General features: G+C 43.9%; 3 protein-coding genes across 3 annotated transcripts; 1 reads left to right on the top strand and 2 right to left on the bottom strand.

The window, feature by feature from the left end:
- ggt7 (gamma-glutamyltransferase 7) lies at positions 1-11238 on the bottom strand (the record flags this gene model as incomplete). The annotated part of the gene is made up of 15 exons (XM_084445349.1): positions 1-176; positions 500-599; positions 694-831; positions 1177-1294; positions 1660-1812; positions 1902-1990; positions 2182-2309; positions 2440-2527; positions 4955-5148; positions 5463-5536; positions 6912-6979; positions 7428-7545; positions 8443-8594; positions 10348-10574; positions 11019-11238. The coding sequence occupies 15 exons, from the start codon at positions 11236-11238 to the stop codon at positions 1-3; spliced, it is 2043 nt and encodes a 680-aa protein (XP_084301475.1).
- Positions 11239-16726: 5488 nt separating this feature from the next.
- ognb (osteoglycin, paralog b) lies at positions 16727-18386 on the top strand (the record flags this gene model as incomplete). The annotated part of the gene is made up of 6 exons (XM_084446360.1): positions 16727-16825; positions 17083-17158; positions 17307-17471; positions 17602-17804; positions 17941-18033; positions 18205-18386. The coding sequence occupies 6 exons, from the start codon at positions 16727-16729 to the stop codon at positions 18373-18375; spliced, it is 807 nt and encodes a 268-aa protein (XP_084302486.1). The 3' UTR covers positions 18376-18386.
- A 12-nt stretch (positions 18387-18398) lies between these two features.
- On the bottom strand, positions 18399-20870 carry uqcc5 (ubiquinol-cytochrome c reductase complex assembly factor 5). Its single transcript, XM_084446359.1, has 2 exons — positions 20635-20870; positions 18399-19517 (listed from the first exon to the last, which is right to left on the bottom strand). Exons 1-2 carry the CDS (start codon positions 20786-20788, stop codon positions 19426-19428), a joined length of 246 nt encoding a protein of 81 aa, XP_084302485.1. The 5' UTR covers positions 20789-20870; the 3' UTR covers positions 18399-19425.
- Between the last annotated feature and the right edge of the window lie 2287 nt (positions 20871-23157).

Here is a 23157-nt window from a genome sequence, read left to right as displayed (position 1 = left end):
CTAGGGCACGTTCATGGACATGGTGAGGGCCGAGGCGTCCGCACTGCGGGGGTCCTTCACCCCGATGATGAGGTCATTGGTTCTCCTGGTGCCCTCCACCAGCGACAGGACATCGACCCTCTCCACCTCGTGACCTTTGGCCTGTAGCACCTCCACGTCCTCCTCCAGGAACTCAGCTGGAGCAGGAGAGAGATGGGAGGCGGGAGGAGAGAGAGGAGAGTGGGAGGTGGGGAAGAGAGGAGGATGGGAAAAGGAGGAGAGCGGGAGATGAATAAAAAAGCGGGAAAATGGTCATAAGAATGGTGATACAGTGGGGATACAGTTTAATCAAAGTGACATGGCCTGACGGTATCATAATGCAATCTACCATACCGTACATTCCATGAAAACAACAGAGGTAATGCCTGATTACTAATGCCCCTTACACTTTTATCATGACACTGTCATGATAAAACAGACTGAGATGAGAAAGGAAGCTCTGTAACAAACAGCTACTCACAGTCCACTAGGAGAGTCTCGGGCTGCAACTGTGGGTGGAGTCTACCGTACGCCAAACTGTCACTCAGGTTCTTCCGTGACGACAGAACATTCATCAACACCTGTCGCCGAATGAGAGAAAATTGAAACCGTTTCATTCGCACATTCATTTTCGAAATATCAATTTCAATTCGATCGATGTACTAAAAACTGTACTTGGGTGATCCCGCTGAGGGCTCTGTCTGCGTTGGAGGAGCCCAGGGCCACGTACGTGCCACACAGACCCAGGGCAGGCCTCACCGCCGTGGGCATGAGGAAGGACAGCGGACGCTTCCCCGGATGGAGGCAGTTACGCTGCACACAACACGAGCAACAGGGATGTTAAAGGAGCTTCTTGTCGTTGAAATCGAGAGTTTAACATGTTTTTGAATGATTTTTCACGGTGCCCACCCACATCCATTGTATGACCTAAACGGTGGTAGAGCAATTATCAGACTTTCTCAAAAGTGCTAGTTTTGTCAACGTTTTGATATGAACCATTGTATATGATCATAAGTAACCTTAAAACAGGGCTAAACATGCATTTTCCCTTTACTACTCCTTTAAGACTAATCTACCCGTCACATTGTTCAAATACAGATTAATTCATTATAAATCATTCCAGGCATACTGAGATGCAAACATAAGAGCCAGCAGTACCGGGTTGGGTGGTGAGGAGCTCTGGGTTTTATTGGGCCAGGAGAAGTCCAGGATCTGGCTATTCAACAGGATCCCAGAGGGGGTCACTATTCCACTTCCAAATGGTCGATTCAGGGAGCTAGTCGAAGAGACAAATAGTAGAGCTTGTTGGGGTTGCTAGTTGCCTATATTGCAGCCTTAATGAGGAGTAGGATGGGATGTCCACCTCACGCAGTCCCAAGTTGAACTTAGAGTAACATTCTAGCAACACATTTCACACTGTGCCTCCCACATCACACACAAAAGCCTTTGTTTATTTAGTCATATTATGATACTTTGACGCTATATAAACTCTGCAAGCCATAATTACCATAAAAGTACCATGTCTGTCTCTGGCTTAAACCTCATGTATATTTGTGTAACTCAAATAGTCAAACAGAGCATATAGCAACATAAATCAGCTGATGATGGGAGATAAGTCTTGACAGTGAGGTTGTACTGTACCTCATGACTGACACAATGAGGTCGTCAGGCCCCATGACCATGACCTGGCTGGCCACCGCCCCCTCCTCCAGGGCGTATGATGGCGTGTAGTGTCCCGGGGGGAATGCCTGCGTGTCGTTGATCATCTGCCGAAGCAAGGCTGCGTGGGGCTTACTGAAGGGATGACGAATCAAAGAGGAGTCAGGAGAGAACTCTGGGTAAGTTAGGTAGATGTTGACACTGCAGGGAGATGTAGAGCCTACCTTAGCATCTGCCTGACTATCTCTGAGACAGAGGAGTCAAACAAGGGGTCTCCCAACCCACTAGCCAGGGCGAGAGAAATCTTCAGAGACTGGAGAGGGAAATAAGGGATACATAAATGTAAGTTTAGTCATGGCATCACAGATTTGCAAAACAACAAAGACAACTTCTCTACAGATACAAGTTAGAAGAAAACGCGTTGATTGAATTTAGACTAGAATCAAATGTAGGATCAGGATCTAAGAATGACAGAGATGCCCTCTGACCCCGTCACTGCAGTACCTCAGCGATCCAGTGGTAGGTGCTGTTTCTGGGGACCTGGCTTGTGATGTTGAACCCTTCCAAGATGTTCAGGGCTGTGATCAATGCTGCTCCTGCATGGGGGGCCGGGGCGGCCATCACACGATGTCCTGACAACAATAACAACAACAACATCATCAACAAGGATTAAATAGAATTTGATGCCTTTGGTGGAGTTTATTCTCTGAACTGTAGCGTCACTGGACTGCGACAACATTGACATATTGAATGAGTATTTACCCTGATAAACCATCTCTGCAGGCTGCTGTAGGACTGTGCTGTAATTACTAAAGTCCTCCTCAGAGAGCACTCCTCCTACCGCTCGCACCTGTTCCAAAAGAAATCACATGACACTGCATGGCAATCCAAAAATGTTATGACAGGAGCATTGTGCTATTGATGAAATATGGCCTACTGGTGTCTAGGGTTGCACTTTCCGGATGGAAACCTCCGGGTGAAAACTTTCCGGAAATTTACCAGGGATAGTTAAGCTTTGAAATGTTTGAAATTTTGACCTTTTTATTAGCCTATAACAGATTTTTTTCAGCAACTTTTTATTTTATACATTTATTTGAGGATTGTATCAATTTTTCACCTAATTTGTAGCCAATTGACCTTGACCTAGTGTCCAATTACCCCCTAGTAACTGTTGAGGATTCATCACACATCCCGGCCAGTCAGCAATATGAAGGGAGAGAGACCTTTACTATCTCACCTCAAACCGAGATTAAACCAACCACCCACATGCCACCCGGGGAATGGCGGCCCAATAGGCCCCTCCCTCCGGGATCCGGCTATTTAATGGGTTCTATATTGGGCCTGCATTCGTTAGGGCAAGAGCTATGTGCAAATTTAATGGGTTCTAAATTGGGCCATGTGACACTGGGGGGCGAATTCACTAAAGGATTGCGCAGCTTTTCCTGACGCAAAGCCTGTGCAAATAAGTCAAAAATTATGTTTGCTATTCACAAAGCCCTCGCAAAGGGTGAAATACGGTGTTAACTGCGTTGCGTTCGTCATTGCGTTTCTCTGCGCCGGTGTTATTAGCTGATATTTAAATTAGGTAATATGGGCGGAGAATGTTCCCCTTTCTATGCAAATGAACATTATTGCAAAACCCGCCCAATTCACAAAGATCGGCGCAAATTGCCTCACGCAGTTAAGGTGAAATTAATTCCGTTTTCAGAGACGTGGTGGTATTTAAGCGCAAGGGGTGTCATGGCCAGCCTTTCCGCTGATCATGTCAGCAGTGATTGTTGCGAGGCGAATTCGGCATCGCAATGCCAGGCATGTTGTTCGTGAGAGAATATTTAGAAGAAGGTCACTTTTTGATTTAACACTAGAACCACCGTGGTAGCTGTTTGGACACCAGAGCGCGCAGCTCTTCAGCCAACTGGAGGATGAAGTCGCGTCTGGGGAGGCTCAGTTGACTATGTGTCTCTCCACCCGTCCCCAGCGAGTCCAAGCTCCCCCAATGAATATAATAGCCTACATAGCACGAAAATGTGCGTATAATAGTCTATACGCGAAACTGCGCATTCCCTATAGCTGGTCATTGAACGGCTGGGGGCCGATATAGGTATAAATAAATAAAAACATAGCCTACACAATATTTTTTTTATTTGAATGGTCTTGAAAATATTTTGCTTTTGTATCATAGGTGACGGCAGGTATCATCTTCAGCCATGGATGATGACTCCCGTGCGTAATCCTTCCAACGTTGGAGAGGCGGCGTACAACTGGGCTCACATCAGGACGCGCGGTGTGATTGAGTGCACATCTGGAATCCTGAAAAGCCGTTTAGATGCCTAGATCGTACCGGTGGGGCAATGTTATACACTCCCCCAAAAGTATGCCAGATCATCGTGCTACAACTTGCATAACATAAAATGACAATTTTTCCTTTTTTCGTCTTTTCAAATCATTCCACCTCCGTTTGCAGTCTTCCGCGTTTACACACACAAATGGCACTGACTGATTGGGAAATTAAACCCCAAATATGATTTTTTGCTGCAGTCGTGATATTTTTTGCGGAAAGCTGTGAGACATGTTTTTGAACCTCGTCCGTGAGGCCTTCAAGTTCGCTGTCTGAAAATCGTATCTTTCTTTTTCTGTCTGCCATCGTCCAATGATATGCATACGAGTTGTATGCGCTGTATGCGCAGTATTTATAGTCATTTCCTATATCAGCAGCAAATTGCACTCAGCCGCAAACACCGAATGGGCGTTTTTGCGCTGGGATATTATTAGCGCAATGTCTTTAGTGAATAGGTTTTTAAAACGGAGCACATAGCTGGCGCAACTGACGCGCAATGTAATGGTGCAATTAGCGGGCTCAATTTGCTTTAGTGAATTCGCCCCTGGGAGTTTTATGAAAAGCGGTCTGGTAGGTTTTGGGCGGTCCGTGGACCCACCCCATGCCTTGGATCCGCTCCAAAATTTAGTAGGTTCTAAGTTGGACCATGCTACACCCTTCCATTGAGTTTCGTGAAAATCTGTGGTAGTTTTTGCGTAATCCTGCTAACACACACACACACAAACAAACAAACAAACAAACGCCACCGAAAACATTACCTCTCGCCCTGTGCTGTCGCTGGGGCAGAGGTAACAAATGATCTCAATAGATTAAGTGTATTTCTGAATGAGTGCTATACGGTATTTATGATTAGTCATAAGTTATTAGTCATAAATACTGTATAGCCCCTACGTAATATATAATAGCAGGCAATAGTGAGACAGAGCTGTGCTTTCTTACTGCAGCGGCCATTTCCTGGCTCAGGTTTCCGCTGTAGATCTCCGACACCCCATCGGCTGCCACCACATCCAAAATGGCTGCCAGGTCGAGGCGTCTGGTGAACAGGCCGGAGAGGGGAGGCTGGCCGTTGGGGAGAAAGAGATCCCGGAAGGTCTCCGACATATTCAGGTCCTTCACTTTAGACAGGGCTTCAGCTATTGAGACAGCAGGAGATTACATATGATATTATGCAGGTGGGATCTTGCAGGTACTATATAATTCAATTCTCTCCCAATAACCTCTGATTCTGGAGTGAACTAATGGCTTTTACAATTCAGTTTATGATGTAGAGCTAATTAACACTGTTCAAATTGGCCATAAACATTAGCCCCAGTGCCCTGACAAACTACAGCAAACATACCCTACATGGCCACAGCATAATTTTGCTTAGTTGAACACAGTGTCCCTGGATGAGGATTCAGAACAGAGAAAGTAATTATGTTCAAGTATCATACTGCGTCATGCTTACCCAGGTCATGTGTAACATTAAACCCATTCCTGGCCACGTCTGCTGCCATAGTAACCACCTCCTTCCAAGGCATTCTGAGGAATAAAAAAAACGACAAGATAGGTAATGTATAACTTATATACCTGTAAGTGCATAATTGACTATCAAGCAGATACAACACTACATGTATGTGTATACATGTATATATGTGTGTGTGTGTGTGTGTGTGTGTGTGTATGTGTGTGTGTGTGTGTGTGTGTGTGTGTGAAAAAAAGCTAATGTACAAATGTATGCATAATCATCTAGACTTCTGTCTTTAAACAGGGTTCTTTAGTTGTCCTTGTGGGAGGACCCTCTGAAAAAACATTTGAGAAAACCTTTACGCTTCCAGGTACTGCAGCACATCTTTTCCTGTGTACGTAGTCAATAGCCTACGGCGCTCACAATTATGCAGTCTGCGTGGGACTCAAAGCCACAGAATGCGTCGTTTATTTCCTGACAACGCAGCATTCACCACCCTCGTAATTGCCGATCATTGGAGTAATTGCAGCTCAGTGGAGCTCTTAAAGGGGCGGTCCATGATTCTACCATTCAGTTAAACCACCTGCTCCTCATTGTGCTCCCCCAGGACACAGGGTGTCTGGCAGAGCTCTGCAGTGTCTGCATGCAGTTCCTACCAGGGCCATTTCTCTCTGTTACAGTAAGACTGCCTCCATTCCTTCCTTTAGTGAGGCCTGGTCACTAAAGCCAAATGAGCCATAGCTTGTACGGTAACCGAACTGGATAGGGGAGATAACTTGATGACAAATATTGACCACTCAAAACATGTCAGAAGGTAGGTAGGAGGGAGGGAAGGAAGGAAGGAAGGAAGGAAGGAAGGAAGGAAGGAAGGAAGGAGGGAGGGAGGGAGGGAGGGAAGGAAGGAAGGAAGAAAGGAAGGAGGGAGGGAAGGAAGGAAGGAAGGAAGGAAGGAAGGAAGGAAGGAAGGAAGGAAGGAAGGAAGGAAGGAAGGAGGGAGGGAAGGAAGGAAGGAAGGAAGGAAGGATGGAAGGAAGGAAGGAAGGAAGGAGGGAGGGAGGGAGGGAGGGAGGGAGGGAGGGAAGGAAGGAAGGAAGGAAGGAAGGAAGGAAGGAAGGAAGGAAGGAAGGAAGGAAGGAAGGAAGGAAGGAAGGAAGGAAGGAAGGAAGGAAGGAAGGAAGGAGGGAGGGAGGGAGGGAAGGAAGAAAGGAAGGAGGGAGGGAGGGAAGGAAGGAAGGCAAACAGAAAGAAAGGATAGGAAGAAGGAATGGAATGGAAAACAGTAAGATGTAAACAAGTAAGAGAGAGGCAGTAAGATAAAAAGAAGTAACAATGAATTATACATTTTCAGGGAAAGACAGAATGAGGAAGTAATGAAAAGAAATGGGGGTGGAGCGAGTGAGAGTCATTAAATAAGGAGGAGAGAGAAGCCATGCTAAACTCTAGCTTTACCTTCCGTAGAGCTGGTGTGCTTTGTGCAGCCCACTTAGCATGCCAGGAACTCCCACCAGCAGGCCCGGCTGGAACACAACAGCAATGATAACTTGACTGCATCTCCCACAATCCTTCTGTACACATATACAGTAGCAGTGTTAATACACCATTTCATACCATACACACCACATGTAGAGGTAGTGGTAAGGGTGTGAAGAAGAATGTCAGGAGTGTATTAGTGCAGCCAATCCATTTCCATGAATCAGTATATACACTCATCGCACTCCATTTTGTATTTGTATTTTGCACTGCTCATTTGCACTGTCCTGTCTTTGCACTCTCCCATCTTGTCCCTGCGCCCTGTCATATGTTGTCTCCATCAGTGTTATGCACCACTGACCAAAGCAAATTCCTGGTATGTGTAAAAACTACCCAGCTAATAAAAGTGATTCTGATTCTGAACACAACAGGAAAGAGGAAATACAAGGTCATACACCATAGAAGACTATCACACTGGGCCAAAGCAGGTCTTACCTTGAGGTCTAGATTCATCAGTAGCATCTCCTCCTGAATGGCAGATGGCGCCGTCTCACGGAAGTCGATCACTCGGCTCTCATTCCTCCGGATGTCATGAACCAGCATCACGCCTCCTCTGCAGACAGCAGACACAGGCTCTGAATCACCTACGTCTACGTTTTACTACCTGTATGTACTACAGTTGCCCCCTAGAAAGTACTGTCGTGGAAATTAGTAGAGTTTACAGGTTTGTTAGGCCGTAAGGTCAAGTTGGCTCGTCTGGGGAGAGCAGCTGGAGAGAACAGCGAGCCCTGGGACAGGTTGAGTTCCCCAGATTTAGTTCCCCATTTCAGAGTGTTCTAGACAGGAATGTTCCACTTCGTAGTATGTCTCAAAAATAAGATTAATATCTACTCGCCTAAGTTCGAGGGTTAGGGTTAACCCTAACCCTGTACTTTGCACGCAGTATACATCCAATTGGGACATATTACCTTGTCATAGCATTGCGCCTTGAAATTTGACCACATCCGTCGCTGTCCTTAAAGCGACATTCGTCCACAGCTGGGATTCGTCAAAACGCCTCTGGCGCGACTCGCACAAGTGACTTAATTTCCGCTGAGCACAGGATTGTGGGTCAGAATAGCCAGAAAAGGGTGCTGGCTTGCATTCTGCAAAATACGACCGGATGTAGTAGGACATCCTGGTACTTTTGCTGTACTGCATGTGGCATACTATGTACTGGGACATACTACATCAATTTTTGGCATACTATATAGTATGGAAGTACGCAGCCACATGATCAGTTTACACGCCTCACTTCCTGCTGAACCAGTTGTTCCTTTACACACATAACCTTTTGCAGCCAACTTGTTATTAACTGTACGTTTTGCAACTCTGTTGACACAGGAAAAGTCAATGATAGTTTAATGTTTATTTATAGTTGAGATTAGAAATTATCTATTGGGGGATTCAATCAAACTAGACAACAGTGTGTGTGTGTGTGTGTGTGTGTGTGTGTGTGTGTATGACTCACCCTCCGATGCCTGAGGTGTGTGGGTGGATGATGCCCAGGCAGAGGGCAGCAGCGATGGCCGCGTCCACACTGGAGCCGTGCTTCCCCAGGGTCTGGAAACCCAGAGACGTGCACTGGGCCACGTCGGTCACCACTGCCCCCTGGTTGTAGATCTAACGGCACAGAGAGACACACAGAGAGACAGACAGAGAGAGAGAGACAGACAGAGACAGAGAGACAGACAGACAGAGACAGAAAGAGAGACAGACAGAGACAGAGAGACAGACACAGAGAGGGACAGACACAGAGAGAGACAAACAGAGAGAGACAGAGAGAGACAGACAGAGACAGACACAGAGAGAGACAGACAGACAGACAGACAGACAGACAGACAGAGAGAGAGACAGACACAGAAAGAGACATACAGAGAGAGACAGAAACAGAAAGAGAGAGAGAGACAGAGAAAGACAGAGAAAGAGGGAGAGAGAGGAGAGAGGAGGAGGGTAAGGGGAGAGAATGGAGAAAATAAATGGTTGGAAAGGGGAAGGAGAGAAACATGGCGGTCAAAGCCTAGTACTGTACCGTCTATGTCTGGGCCGTGGATGGTCATGCAAAACTGTGGCTGATTTGTGACCTGGGTAGTCAGTGGTAAGGTCTATAATGTGAATTCCTGTATTTTAAATGTTCATCTGCAATTGTCTGTAGTCGCCTCGGTAATATTTGTACTAAGGTAGCACAACACATGACATTAAGCTACAGATGTTTATACCTATGCCAGGTCTTTTCTCTGCGGTGGTGAACACTATATTGGGGCTCAAGAGGTAGAGCGGATCGTCCAATGACCGCAGGGTCGGCGGTTCGAATCCCGGCTCCTCCTGTCCACATGTCGAAGTGTCCTTGGGCAAGACACTGAACCCGAAATTGCTCCCAGTGAGCAGGGTAGCACCTTGCACGGCAGCTGCTACCATTGTTGTGTGAAAGTATGTGTGAATGGGTGAATGAGAGGCCATTGTAAAGCGCTTTGGATAAAAGCGCTATATTTGTGCAGACCATTTATCATATATGTTAGCTACGTACATCCCAGTAACCTATTACAGGACACAGCCCACATAATACACACTGAAGCAGTGAGCTCCTGGAAAATGTTAACTAGATAACGATCAGACGGGAGTGAGAATCAATGTGCTGAGATAAAAGGGGGTGATGACTGGATTGGAGACAGCTGGTAACAACATAATTGTTCTGCCAGCTCCTAACTTCATCATGTGTACGAAATTCAACCAATGGTATAACTTGATCACTCGGTCAGTCAGTCAGAGTCAAGCTGAGGATACACTATAAGATATTATGCCCGATTTTATACACGATTCACAATCCTGCCGAGACTGTCCTAGTCAGCAGCAGTCTGCACTAGTTGGGGGTAGTCGGAGTGGCAATTTGGCACAGAAATCTGTAAGTGTATGAGGGGTACAGATTTAAATCGGGAAGTGTATGATGAGAACAGACTTCTCCCGATCCGAGCCGGAGCGAGTCGGAACATATCAAACATGTTTGATATTTTTGAGCAGATTCTGGACGCAATCGTGTAGTGTAAACTCGTCACCACCCGGTCCAGTCGTTAAATGTGCGACACCCAGCTTTTCAATTGTCATACAAAAATCATCAGAAGCCACTCGTCTAGTGTATACTCCCAGTCATTTCATAATCTGTTAAGATTGTGAAACTCTTCTAGTGTATCCGAGGCTGCAGTCACAGACATTCACATTTGTAGGACTGGCCCTGCTGTTGTAGCTCAGCCAAAAATTGAAAGAGGCACTGAACCTAGAGCATATTACACAAACACACCCACCCACCCACCATCCCAACAGATATGAACACCTTCAACGTTTCAACGCACACAGGCACACACGGAGCGCTCTACGTTACTTGTGGGTCTCCGAAGTAGATCTGCATGACCAGAGCCATAGTGACCCCCGCGGCGAAGGTGAGGCAGGCTGTGATGATGACGGTCAGTCCGTCTCTCTGACAGGCACAGCCCTCTGCTAAGGGGTCTCTGGTGGTCTCCCGCAGGGGCATGATGTCATGGCTGGCCAGGTCAGAGGCTGAGGACGGGAGTCGCTGCAGACGGGCAGACTTCAGGAACAGGTCTGGGTCTGGAAGAGAAGCAATAACGGCGATTAGACGGGAGAAAAGATGGCCCCCAGGCCACACCCACTTACAAGAGAGAGGCCACTGTGACAGAATTGACTTACTTATTATTACTTATTGACACTGAATGTTGTTATTGACAATGTTTTGCCAGTAACTTACAATACATTTTCCAAAGCAATTCTTATGTAGGTGCTACTACTGACATCTGAAACAGCAAAGTCAGTGGAGCTGTAACAGAAGACACAGACCCTTCTATTCTATTCTTCCTTTGTCCTCTAATGTCCTGAAACACACACACACACACACACACACACCAGCAACACAGGCCTATCAGTGCCTCAAAACAAAAACGCATACCTTTTTCAAACAGGTGTTTTTAAGACATCATAACTGGCTAAAATGAATTAACATTACCAGTAACAGCTTTGTAGTAGACAATAGGCTACCTGTGTCCTGCTCACTAAGAAAGTTGTCATCATCTTTGCGTGATTTCAAAGTGTTCTCTCCGGAGAGCACGTCGTCCTCGGGAAGCCTGGGGAAGCTGGTGATGCTCATGTAGTCCACAGGTGAGTAGGCGCTTCCCAGGGTCGTCTCCTGGCTCACATCCTTCTCCGCGACGGTACCACTGGGATACCCAGCCACTGGCTCGCTGGCGGGGTTGTACATGGTCACCAATGTCCCCAGGTCAAACGGCGAATTCAAATGTTTTGTCGGCCTTGGTCGAAGAGCATAGAGTGTTGAATTTTTTGTTCACTTTATGTCAGTCAGACGATCAATGCGACGAGGATTCTGTTGGTCGGTGTTCTCCTTATGTGGAATGGTAGACCTACTTATTGGCTGTGACACTGTACGGTTCCGTGACATTGTGGGCCAGCTCCTACATGATGTGGCACTCCATTCCAAAGACCTGCGGGGACATTCGGGAGACCAATCAATTGAAACTAAGAACAACATGCATAATTCGCAATAAAATGGGACAAGGCTGTATATTAACTGGAAATGAGTGATTATTATTAGGGTGAAAAGGTATTGCTATATTATTAGCATGCGACGCATCTGTTGTTTATTTGAGAGGGGAGCCCTGCGTGCAATTAGTCAACAAAGCATCCTTTACTAACCGCAATTCCCGCATGTATCACACGACTTTATTATGTTGATATGCCCAGTCATTTTACAGGCGCTTCAGACGCACTCCCTACATATCAACCGAGCCACCCATAAATTGACGCATCTACAGTAGCCTATCTGATGCTAGCCTATCCGACGAATATCCTTTCTAATATAATAGCTAGGCCTATAAGTATATAATAACAAAGCTTCTTACCTTTTTAGACATAGTTGGATTTATATAACAGTCGTCCCTGTCTGGCGTTTACATAAAGAGAGCCATTTACAGTTGGGATTTTCCAGCAACAATCGCCAGATCAGAGGAACCCTACAGATCTGCTCCAGAATCTCTGAGATGAGTGACATCACCGGGGAATGTCACCGCCTTAAAGGAACAGGTTCCACTAGCAGGTGCATCTCTTCACAAAGCCAATCTTTCTCACCTCAGACAGTATCACACGGGAGACTAACGGATGTTGGAAATAATTGCAGCCGAGCCGAAAGGTTAGGGTTAGGGCAAGCCAACAAGAACTGTAGGCACACAGAGAAGAGACACCACAGGCATGAAACATTACGTGCTCTATACAGTTTGGCTGGAAGGAGTGCGTGTGTAACACATTTTGAAAGTTGCGGAACAAGTTGTGGGCTATTGGAGCTTTGCATGGCACCTACTCCAATTTCAGGTCATTGTGTGTGTGTGTGTGTGTGTGTGTGTTTGTGTCCGGATGCAAGTACAAGTCCCTGCCCCTCAGAAACAGGATGGCCAGCTCTAGTTTGTACCATCCGTCTGCTGAACTCTTAAACCACCCCCACCTGGGTAAGTAAGCTACTTTCAATTGAATCGTATTGTATACAGTTTCACAATTTCAATTCCCCTGAAATTAATCATTTGTGTTGTAGCAGCACCAGTAACCTGACCTGCGACTCCACCCTCGTAACCTGACCTGCGACCCCACCCTCGTAACCTGACCTGCGACCCCACCCCACCCATCTCATCTTCACCCGACCCTACCCAGACCTCTCTCATCCTCACCCTACTTTCACTACCAGCCTCCCTCCCACCACCATCTGCTGTGTCCCGTCAGACCCCCAGCCACCATGCCTGGCTCTTTCACACCGGTAGAACTACTCCTTCACCTCCATAACCATCACCCTGCTTCTCGCTCCTGCCTCTGGACCTTCTCTTATCTAAAATGGCGGCTTTTCACCCTGGCGGGTGTGAAGAGCTCTTTCAGGCCCGCCTCTGTAATCTCCCCAAAAGCCTATTGTCATTATTGTTCCCTCTCTGTTCTCCTCCCTCCCACACACATTGAAACGATGAGACAAGATTGTGTTGTTGTTGTTGTATGGTACCTGTTTTTTTTGCAGAATGGATGCTGGTAAACCTATTTGTTGGTTTGACTGCCAATGGAACCAGGCCCATTCAAGGCTGGACAATTCACATCACAAACACCATGCAGAACTAGTGAAAGACACCATCACCATAGATATCAGATACACCAATCTTGTATCTCTTGTATGTCTAGCCTGCATATATGTATATATACTGTAATGTTATTTTTAATGGGGGAGGGGTACTCGTTGAAATGTTACAAGGGGGAACCCCAGGGTGTTTAGCGCAAAGCAAATAATAAAAATTCCCAAACATTCAAACCCCTTTTACTTTTTAACATCATACTGTGTGAACAATGGTTCTAATAACTACATGGGAAAATGCAAGCATATTCTATTTTGTTGTTGTTGTTTTTTGTAATTTTGAAACAGCAACAGAAAAATAAATATATAATAATTATAAATCATAGTATTAATTATAAATTATAGCTGCTTCTAAATAAAACAATTTATAAGATAGTTGGCAGCACTGCAAAACTGTTGTTTGTCAGTGAGAAAATAAAAAATCAGACATTTCTTTATGAACTGAACAGCATACTGTAGTTCTGCTGAAATTAATGAAAAGACATAATCCTCACACTCTCACTGTATCTCTCCTCCAAGCATGTTAGGATAGGATTTACCACTGAGAGATCATCCTTATGATCACAACCATGCATCCTTCTATGCTGCATCTCACACTTTAGCCCTCTAGGGGGCAGCGTCTACTTATGCTCCAAGCACTGTCTTTTCGGGGTGCATATTGAATGGGGTACATCTCAGTGTAATTCAAGTTGAGGGAAGGACACCACTTTAGACTATTGAGACGCACCGTGGGAGAGGATTCTCATTGGTCAAGCTGACACTGTGTTTCAGTGTTTCAGCCTATTTCAGCCCTTAGTTGTACATGAAACCCGGAGCCTATGTACCCTTTAAGCGTGAGGTGGAGACACAGGAAGTCTCGTAGGTCTTCCCCAAAGTATTTGCTGTGGGGAAAGTCCCGTTCTCCTGTTTAGGGTAGATCTCATATCCACGAGATCTGCAATGGGGAGAGCATCAGGCCACGGTGTGATCACGAATGTGGGCCAGTTTATTTTTTGAATACCATTCTGGCGCATTAATTATATCAGAATCTTTATTGTAGGCCTATAGTATCCCCCCCCCCCCATCTAATAAACACGTGGCTATTTGGCCTTGTTTAGTGCCATCTGGCTCCGTTGAGTGCCATCTATCCAAACTGTAGCAGTTTGTAACAGTGTTGCCTTCCTAATTACCTGGAAAACTCACTACAGTGTCTGGGTCATTACTTGTGTTCTCCTGTGCCAATTTGGACTTGAGTCCAGTTTTATGTCCTGGGGCCGGGTCCAGTTTTTTTTCCTGGGGCCTAGACATAAAATACCTGCCGAATCACTTTAGTTCTTCTCTCCTAACATCCAAGGAGAATTCTTTGCATTTGGAGGATTTATAGTCATCTTTTCCACAAAACAAGGAGTCACTTTTATCCTTTGGACTCCAAGTATGGAAGGCTGCAGGTGAGGTCGATTCATACTCCTTTTCTTAGACAGATGTATCCTTCCTTTGCAGCAAATAATCCCTCTACATATTTTTTCAGGTTAGATATTCATAGTTTACTAGAGGGTTAGCTAGGTATAAATTATCTTGTGCAACTGTGACCAGGTCCTACACTGACAAATTCAGACAGTCAGTTGTGTTTCCAACAATGCATTGTAATCTTTATTGAGATAAACAGGAAGTTGTGGGAACACACACACACACACACACACACACACACACACACACACACACACACACGACGCTAGTCATGCAGTGCAATGTTAAGGGGGGGGGGGGTGGGATTAGCCCACAGACAGGTGGCGCTCCGCTCCGCTGCAGGCTCAGGGTTCTCACAGGGAAGTCCTAAAACAAGAAATGCCAGTTGATTCACAGAATGCCACAACACATGCAACGTTAATACCATAATCATGTAATAATTTGTACCTTATTATAGTACATATCAGAATCCGAATTCATTCATTCATTCGGGATGCACCAAGACATCATTATCTGTATTCGTATTCAGATAGAAACCGGAAGTGGTCTTAAATCGTATTTTCTAATAACCTAATATTCATTGGTATTGCCCATATATGGACTTCCTACTTGTAAGGGAGTTCTGAGCTGAAATGATGTGACAATATATGGACTTCCTGTTACTGCCTGTGCTGCAAATCAATCAGGGACAGTGTTCCCTGCCACACCACAATCCTGACTCCCAGGAAAGCTCCTTTATGTCTAAAGCAGACTTCAGTGAAAGCAGTCCTCTGTTCAAGTGATCTTATATCCTTAAACTCATATGAAGGCCAAAGCTCTGAGCAGAAAATGGAGAATGCATTATGGAAAATCAGTCATAATATCCATAACTGATTTTATAAAGAAGATGTTTGTGTGTACTGTTTGTCAATGCATGTTGTTTTGCCTTATCCTAGGATCTAATGTGCTACATTACATACATCTTCAGTGATTATTTGGAGTGCTCTGTGTGACATGAAACTGAAAGTTCTAGATAGGTTATTATATATATATATATATATATATATAAAAAATAAGTGAGACCAGCCAGAGGTATCCCCTTTCCCTTCTCCTGGAAAACGAAATGCACTGAGCTCAAATTGGACCAGAATGAAGAACTGTCAAGGTGATGAGGAGGATGCATGTTTAAAAATTCAGAAAAAAAATGTGTGTGTGTGAGAGAGAGGGGGGGGGGGCAATTAGAATGTGTAAATCTGGATATAGTTATATGCTGGACATATGTCAGTAGCTCATACTGGTGCACTATTGGTAATGCATTCATTTAATTAACCAAGTGAAGTAGGCCTAACTTTGCTAGTCAGATTTGGAAATGTAAAGATTGCGTCTTGTGACAAAACAGCAAGAAGCTCCTTCAATAAAATTAAGTTAGAGGAATACAGTAAAGTTTTAAGCATGAAAGCGAGCAGGCCTACTTGGTAAGAAGAAAACATTCCCTTGTTAAATGCTTTCTTTGGCAATTGATTTTATAATCACTTCATGCAAAGGAGTTTGGTCCAAACTTCCAGTAATCGTATCCAACTGCTCCATACCTCTACATTCACAGTCTCTCCACTGTCCTCACTTGTCAGACAAATACTACTAAAGGCCAACTTTTTGCCATATTTTCCATCTATTCCCAAACGGCCTTCCAATACGTACAAAGGACCTCTTTTCTTTTCATGTGAAGCTTTATATACACATACAAATAGTATTGCCTTTCATAGCAAAATAATGCAGTTAACCATAGGGAATCAAAAGTTAAATTATGTCATACATTTTCAGTTAAATAAATAAAAAGGTTCACTTTGGCCTTTGAAACATTGAACTGTATGAGTACTACAGAAGTAAAATACCTCCACTGTACCGACTACTGTCACTCAATTATTTATGAAATGTTTTAGTACAGTTGGATAAGATGAACAGACTAGAATCACAGCAAGTATTGGGTTAATTACTTTCCTAGTCCCATTCAATAGTCCACTGGCAGCCTCTTTTAAAAACTGGATGGAAAATTGTTCTCCTGCTCACAAGCACCTCAAAACTCAGCCCAGAAGACAGCGCTGCCTTTCTCATCTCAACCCAACACCACTCATCCCAGTCAGACACCATGATGGACCACGGGACTTTGTTTTTCTCCATCATGTTGGTGCCATGGATGCTCTCTTCAGCTGCAAGGAATGGATATATGGAAGTTCGGAAACCCATGGTAAAGTATTCATTAGATTTACAGTTAGTTTCTCAATGCATAACTCTTGAAACATTTACATGTTGTGTCTCAAAAAAGCTTAAGTGGATTTTTGCAAAGAAAAAAAATAAATAATTCAGTGTGAAATATTTTATTTGAATACTCCTAGAATTATCACAACAGGTTGCTCCTTTTGTTTTAGAGAAACAGATTTGGTTTAGTTTATTGCAGTTGAAAGGATGACTTGCAGACTTTTTCCTTTTCCAATAATTCCCCAGAAAGAGGTTTTAACCATTCCAGACGATCATACTTTGGAAAAATTGGACACAGCAGCAGCTCCTCAAGATGACAGTGGTAAATGTTTGTTTAAGCTCATCAGATTTGTCCCACCAACTTTTTAATAAGTCGGTTTGTTACAACGCTTACACAGCTGCTTATGTAATAGCACACAGTACTGGACAAAAAATAAGTTTTGTGATGCCATCAACAAATGTGCTTCCAGAGATGCCCACATGTCTCCTGTGTGTTTGCCTGACTGGGTCTGTGTACTGTGAAGAGGTCTCTCCTGAGATTACAACAGTTCCACCACTGCCTAAGGAAACTGCCCATCTTTATGCACGCTACAACAAGATCACCAAAATAACCAATAAAGACTTTGCCGACGTTGGTAAATGAAATTCACTCAGAAGAAATTAGGTATCTGAGTATCTGAGACCAAGGTTTTGAGTTTTAACTTAAGTTCTTTCATCTGTCTCGAATGTTGTGAATATTTCTCTCATTGTTTTAACCTTTTACAGCTACACTGAAAACAATTGACCTGAGTGGGAACCTCATCTCTGAGATAGAAGATGGGGCTTTCTCAAAACTCACCCTCCTTGAGGAGCTCATTCTTGCAGAGAATAGACTGGCCAAGCTACCAATGCTACCTGCCAACCTTGTATCATTCAATGCCAATTCCAACCGTCTTAAAACCAAGGGTATAAAGTCAACTGCTTTTAAGGTAAGCCAGAAAGTCGGTCCAAACTGCAGTCAAATTACAGGCTGGTGATGGTTGCATTCAATTTGAGTTGTGTTTTCATGCCAAGATGTACAGTATATTATGAAATATGTGATACATACTATATTTTTTTTTACAGAAACTAGTCAAACTGTCCTATCTCTACCTTGGGAGCAATGACCTGGAGGCCATCCCAGCTCTTCCAGAGGGTCTTCGCGTTGTACACCTACACGTCTGTTTACAATCATCTATTTACAATCATCCGTATCTCATTCTAGTGATAACATTCTGATTAATACATTTTGGTGGTATAACATGCTGTTTGTCCTAACAGAGGATCAATGTCATATGTACATCACAGAGAATGAATTTACTTTTTCTTTCTGTCCGTTTCCTTTTGCAGAACAACAAAATCAATACCATAACAGATGAGACTTTCTGCAAAGGCAACGACACTCACTACATCAGAGCCAACATGGAGGAAGTGCGTCTGGATGGCAACCCACTGTTATTGGCTAATCACCCCAACAGCTTCATCTGTCTGAGGGCTCTGCCAATGGGACGATACCAATGACTTGACAAGATGCAGTCCGAGGAGAAACCTAATCCAACAGGGGTTAATTCACCATGAAGGAAGACTTGGAGCCGGAAGGTCATGTACTATAAATGACATTTTCAATTGTGACAAAAAGCAGATTGATCAGATGGAAGGTCATCTATCACCATTCGTTGTTTCTCATATAACTCATGTTCATCAAGACATCTGGATATTGCATTAGTTGCAGTAATCTACTATCATAGACAAGTAGACTAAATGTACATAATAAAGCGTGATACCATTTTGGAAATGTCAGCGCACAATAAATCTGGCACAAGTATTACAATAATAGCCTAATAAATATGTGAAATAGCCTAATGATAAAACCAATCTATATGTAAGAGGCCTGGTGTGTGTACAACATCTTGGCTTGATATCAGAGTTGGTTGACCTGTAAACCATTATATGAACCATTGTATGAATGTGTGAATGAATATTTTTATTTTCATTTTGTGTTTGTTTTTTCATTTTGATTTATTGTGTTATCTTTGGTGTTTTGTTGTGTGTTCCTATTGGATAATTTTCAAGTACAATTCCTTTGTAATTGTTGGTTATGCTGAAAATCCAATAAACAAAGTTAAAAAAATAAAAATAAAACCAATCTATAGATCTACTACTTCACTTTTATTAGAATGAACGGACATGTTATTATCATGGCTGGATCAATAAATTATATCAATGTATAATATTCTTCACTCTCAGTTGTTACTCTTTTATGCAACATACAGTAGCCTATCTACTAACACAAAGGAGCAGGAATTATTTGAGGGGGTTCAGGGCGTAGGATCCAGTTGAACTACACCTAATTGCACCTCTACTTTGTGAATTGAGTTCTCCTCGCTCCAAAATTGCGGGTTGAGCTCCCCCACCTACCAAACTCATATTCAAACCCTTGAGTACAGGCTATTACTGAATTCCCTGCTCACAATGTCCTTTCTTCTCAAGATAATGTTCTAAATAAACGAGATGCAGAGCATCACTGCAAACAGGTGTCCCCACGTCCTCTTGTGCTTATTCATTGGTCATTCATTTGGCTGTTGATGACTCGGGGACTATTAATCCTTCCGCAATCTTCGCCTCATATTCCCTCTCTGACTGTTTTCTTCTGTAGACATCATCTAGAAATGATATGACAAAATGAAATAACATGACAAAATGAAAATGATATACGGAAGTTAGGTTACAAAAACTTAAAAGAACAGTTGAGGGGCAGACTATCCTCGCATCACTGGGGACAGCATGGTTTCTATTCACTCCATTTGTGAGTTGGGGTGGACAGACAATTCCCCAAAGGGGATTGATAAAGCAAAAACTCAACTCACCATGTCACATTGTTATCTACTATTCTAACAAAGTAGACCTATACAGTATGTCCTATATGTTGTGATTGGCTGAGGGTTGTAATGGGGATTTCAGTCATGAACACATCTTTGTCAGAGGTCCAGGCAGATGAAGATGAGTAAGTTTGTTCTCGACTATCCTACAGCTAGGACTCTATTGTTCCTCAATTCAATTCAACTTTATTACAGACTCAGGGTGATAAATATCAAGACATATCATACAATAACTTCCCCGCTTCCCTTGGCTTATATACAGCTCACACTAATTAGGCCTACTACAGGTCTCACCAGATTGTCAATCCGTGGTCAAATTGTCAATCAAAATGAGTTCAATCAGTAATGTTCCAGCGCTCAGTTTCCACGTCATCTATGTTGACTGCTTTGAATTATCTTTGCCAGCAGGTTTCAGTAGTGTACAAAACATTTAATGAGGCCTCACGTAATAAATCCATTAGCGAGACAATGTAGGCGTACTGTACCTAGAAGACTCGGTGTTTCAGAAAGCCTAATTTCGCCATCACTACGAATAAGCCCCAGGCTATAGGGGCAGACTGGGGCATTAGCAGTCCTGCAGTTTTTAAAGCAGGCCTATTTTAGGTTATGAACGCCTCCAGATGTAGCTATAGGCACACATATTTTAGCCCAAGATTCAGGCTTCCAGGCAAGAATCCACAAGCCAAGGTCAAGTACACAAGCTACAAAATTGCAGAAGTGTATCTTGACAAAACGCCATGCTCTGGCCATTATGTCACCCCAATGAAGCCAATGTAGCCTATATCTGGCTTGTGTAGCATCATCGAGGGAATGGGTAACGTAATGGCCATTTTAACAGCCGTCTAATTTCTTTACACCGGCTATTATGGCGAATGTGTTCGGTCAGTGACTGAATACTTACAGAATGTTTCTCTCCCTATCCTCACGTTGATCATGATCCATTCCATTACGCCTCCTATACAGAAGAAGACAGGCAAAAACCTGTACGTTCCCAAGCGGCGTTTACCTGGAACAAGACTCAATAACTGCTGTATCTTTCGGCTCCTCAAAAACATGTTTACCTTTTGAGAATCAAGTGCACCTTGCTTGTCGTGTAGACCTTACAGGTCCTCTAGTCTTTAGCTAGCTAGCTTCCGTTTATGGAACAGCATGTCTGCACTGACATGAAGGTTCACTCGTTTTGGGCAGAGCTACACTGGTATGGGCGGAGCAGCTACTCAAATCGAAGAGTAATGTGCCACGCAATGGGCTTACATTTAAAATGTAGTGGGCGAGAATGATGGAAATGTCAAATCCAAACATATATGAATGCCATAACATTTTGACTTTTAATTCGGTTCTACAGAGATTAATGCATTAGGCCTACACTCTCCACTGTGGAAAAGTGGCACCCCGGTAAATACACGGAGCGGTACAGGTGTAATAAACAATGATTTTTCTTTACAAGAATTTGCATTGAAAACGTAACATCCTGGAATGTTTTAATTGGCTCGCAGTAAGACCAGGGTGCGTTCAATCTGAAAACGGTGTGCACCATTTTGCTATGGTGTCCGGGTGGTTTAAAGACATGTATCTTTGAACAGTGTGTGAATCGTTGGACAGTGTGAAACGTGTGGCAACCCCTGAGCTGAAGAGCTTCCAGAAGTGACAGTGGCTAGGAAGCAGACCAGGCTCCGGAAAGCATTCCGTGGGGGGAGACCAGCGGCACATTCTCTTGTCCCCTGATAATTGCCCTACAACTAAGCCTAAACTTAGCCTCGCGTCACGGCCTAAACTTAGACTCGCGTTTCTGTTTACTCCATTTACTCAATGGAATGCCAAGAGGGGCACTTAGTTGAATTCTTGGCACCCGCCTGAAGAAGAAAAAAGTTGCGTTGCGTTTCCGCCATTACGGACTGTCATCTGCTGCTGAATTCATCCAGTCAGGTCAACATGAAGGCTACAAATCAGTTGCTGAAAAAACATCTGGAAAAACGAAACTAAAAATAAATTTTCAGAACTATCAGAGTACATGTCCAGAGCTTGCCTTTCACTGGTTCTCCAAAGACTCTGACAGGTAATTGTTTGTTTAACATGTCCACAAAAGTGTAGAAATGGAAGTTAACTGGACCTGTCAGTGCTAGCTAAGTTAGCTAGCTAATGTAAGCTATTCACAAAAGATCCTGACAGGTAATTGTTGGTTTAACTTGTTTACAAATGTGTAGGAATTGAAGTTGACTGGACCTGTCAGTCAGTGTAACCACTGTAATCTATGTCAGATGTCTTTCTGTGTACAGTACAGATAAAAACCATGTCAACCTTGAGCTCTCAAGAGCAATTCCTGCTAGTTTACAGTGGTTACACTAGCCATGACAATAACTAGCTAGGTAGCCATGTCGATAACAGGATAGTTATCGACAATGTCCGAAATATTTACACACTAACAATAATCTGAATTAGGCAGCTGCTGAACTTCCACAGCATGTGCTGGACCTGCAGTGTGTGATAACGCCATATCAGCGCCTGTAAACAGAAGCCAGGAGAGTAACCAGGTCTCCTCATCAACACTGAGCTTGTCAAATAGGCATAAATATGCTAGGGAGACCTCTGGTGGAGTTTCCAGTGACCAGGTGGAGTAGCCAATGGACCGGTCAGATGCTGACAAAAAAGGGTCAATGAGTGAGCAACTTTCATTGAAATGAATAGGCAGCCATTTTCAATGCCTTCTCCAGTTATATTATACCTCAATGGCTCAGCCCCTGGGTGATTTGGTTCCATAGCACAAAGAATGGAGTGTCCCCTCTTGGCATTCCATACCCTTTGCCCAGACTACCTTCTTCTTTGGGTTTCCTGGCGGATCGCAAACACCTAAAAGGTGCATACCGCCACCTACTGTACAAGAGTGTGTAATATCATGTCATCCTTCTAGTTTTTACAGTTTACCCAACAACTGTGTCCTCCAAGAAAGTAAATAGAGCCTTCCTGCAGATTCCTTCCCCCTCTCCCTCCGTGCTCAATAAACCCCTCATATTCCATTCCTGTCCTGCCTCTCTGACAGTCTCTCTCTGTCTTCCCCAATAGAACATGTGCAGTGTTTTATTTTGCTCCACAGTGTCCACATGTATCACTCCGCCTTTTCCCCATTACAAAGTGCCATTCAGTCCCGTGTTATCCAATCTGAGTCTTGCCATGACCATTTCCTCCCTCCTGTTCTGTGCAGCGTAGTTATTCAACATAACTGACTTCTGTACACTGTGATACCCCTTCCCTTTCTGGTCTTCTTCCCACCTTTTCTGCCAGAACTCAAATCCTTTCCTTCTAATCACCGCTTCCCTTCTCCCTTCCCGAGCGGAACTGGTACTGTGATGTCCTTTGTCAATGCATCTTTTGCCAGTTTATCTGTACTCGCATTCCCTGTCACCCCTTCATGTACGCAACAGAACTG

Source organism: Borostomias antarcticus, assembly GCF_949987555.1.
Source record: "Borostomias antarcticus genome assembly, chromosome: 11".
NCBI classification, from domain to species: domain Eukaryota; kingdom Metazoa; phylum Chordata; class Actinopteri; order Stomiiformes; family Stomiidae; genus Borostomias; species Borostomias antarcticus.
This window is presented reverse-complemented; position numbering and strand designations above follow the sequence as displayed.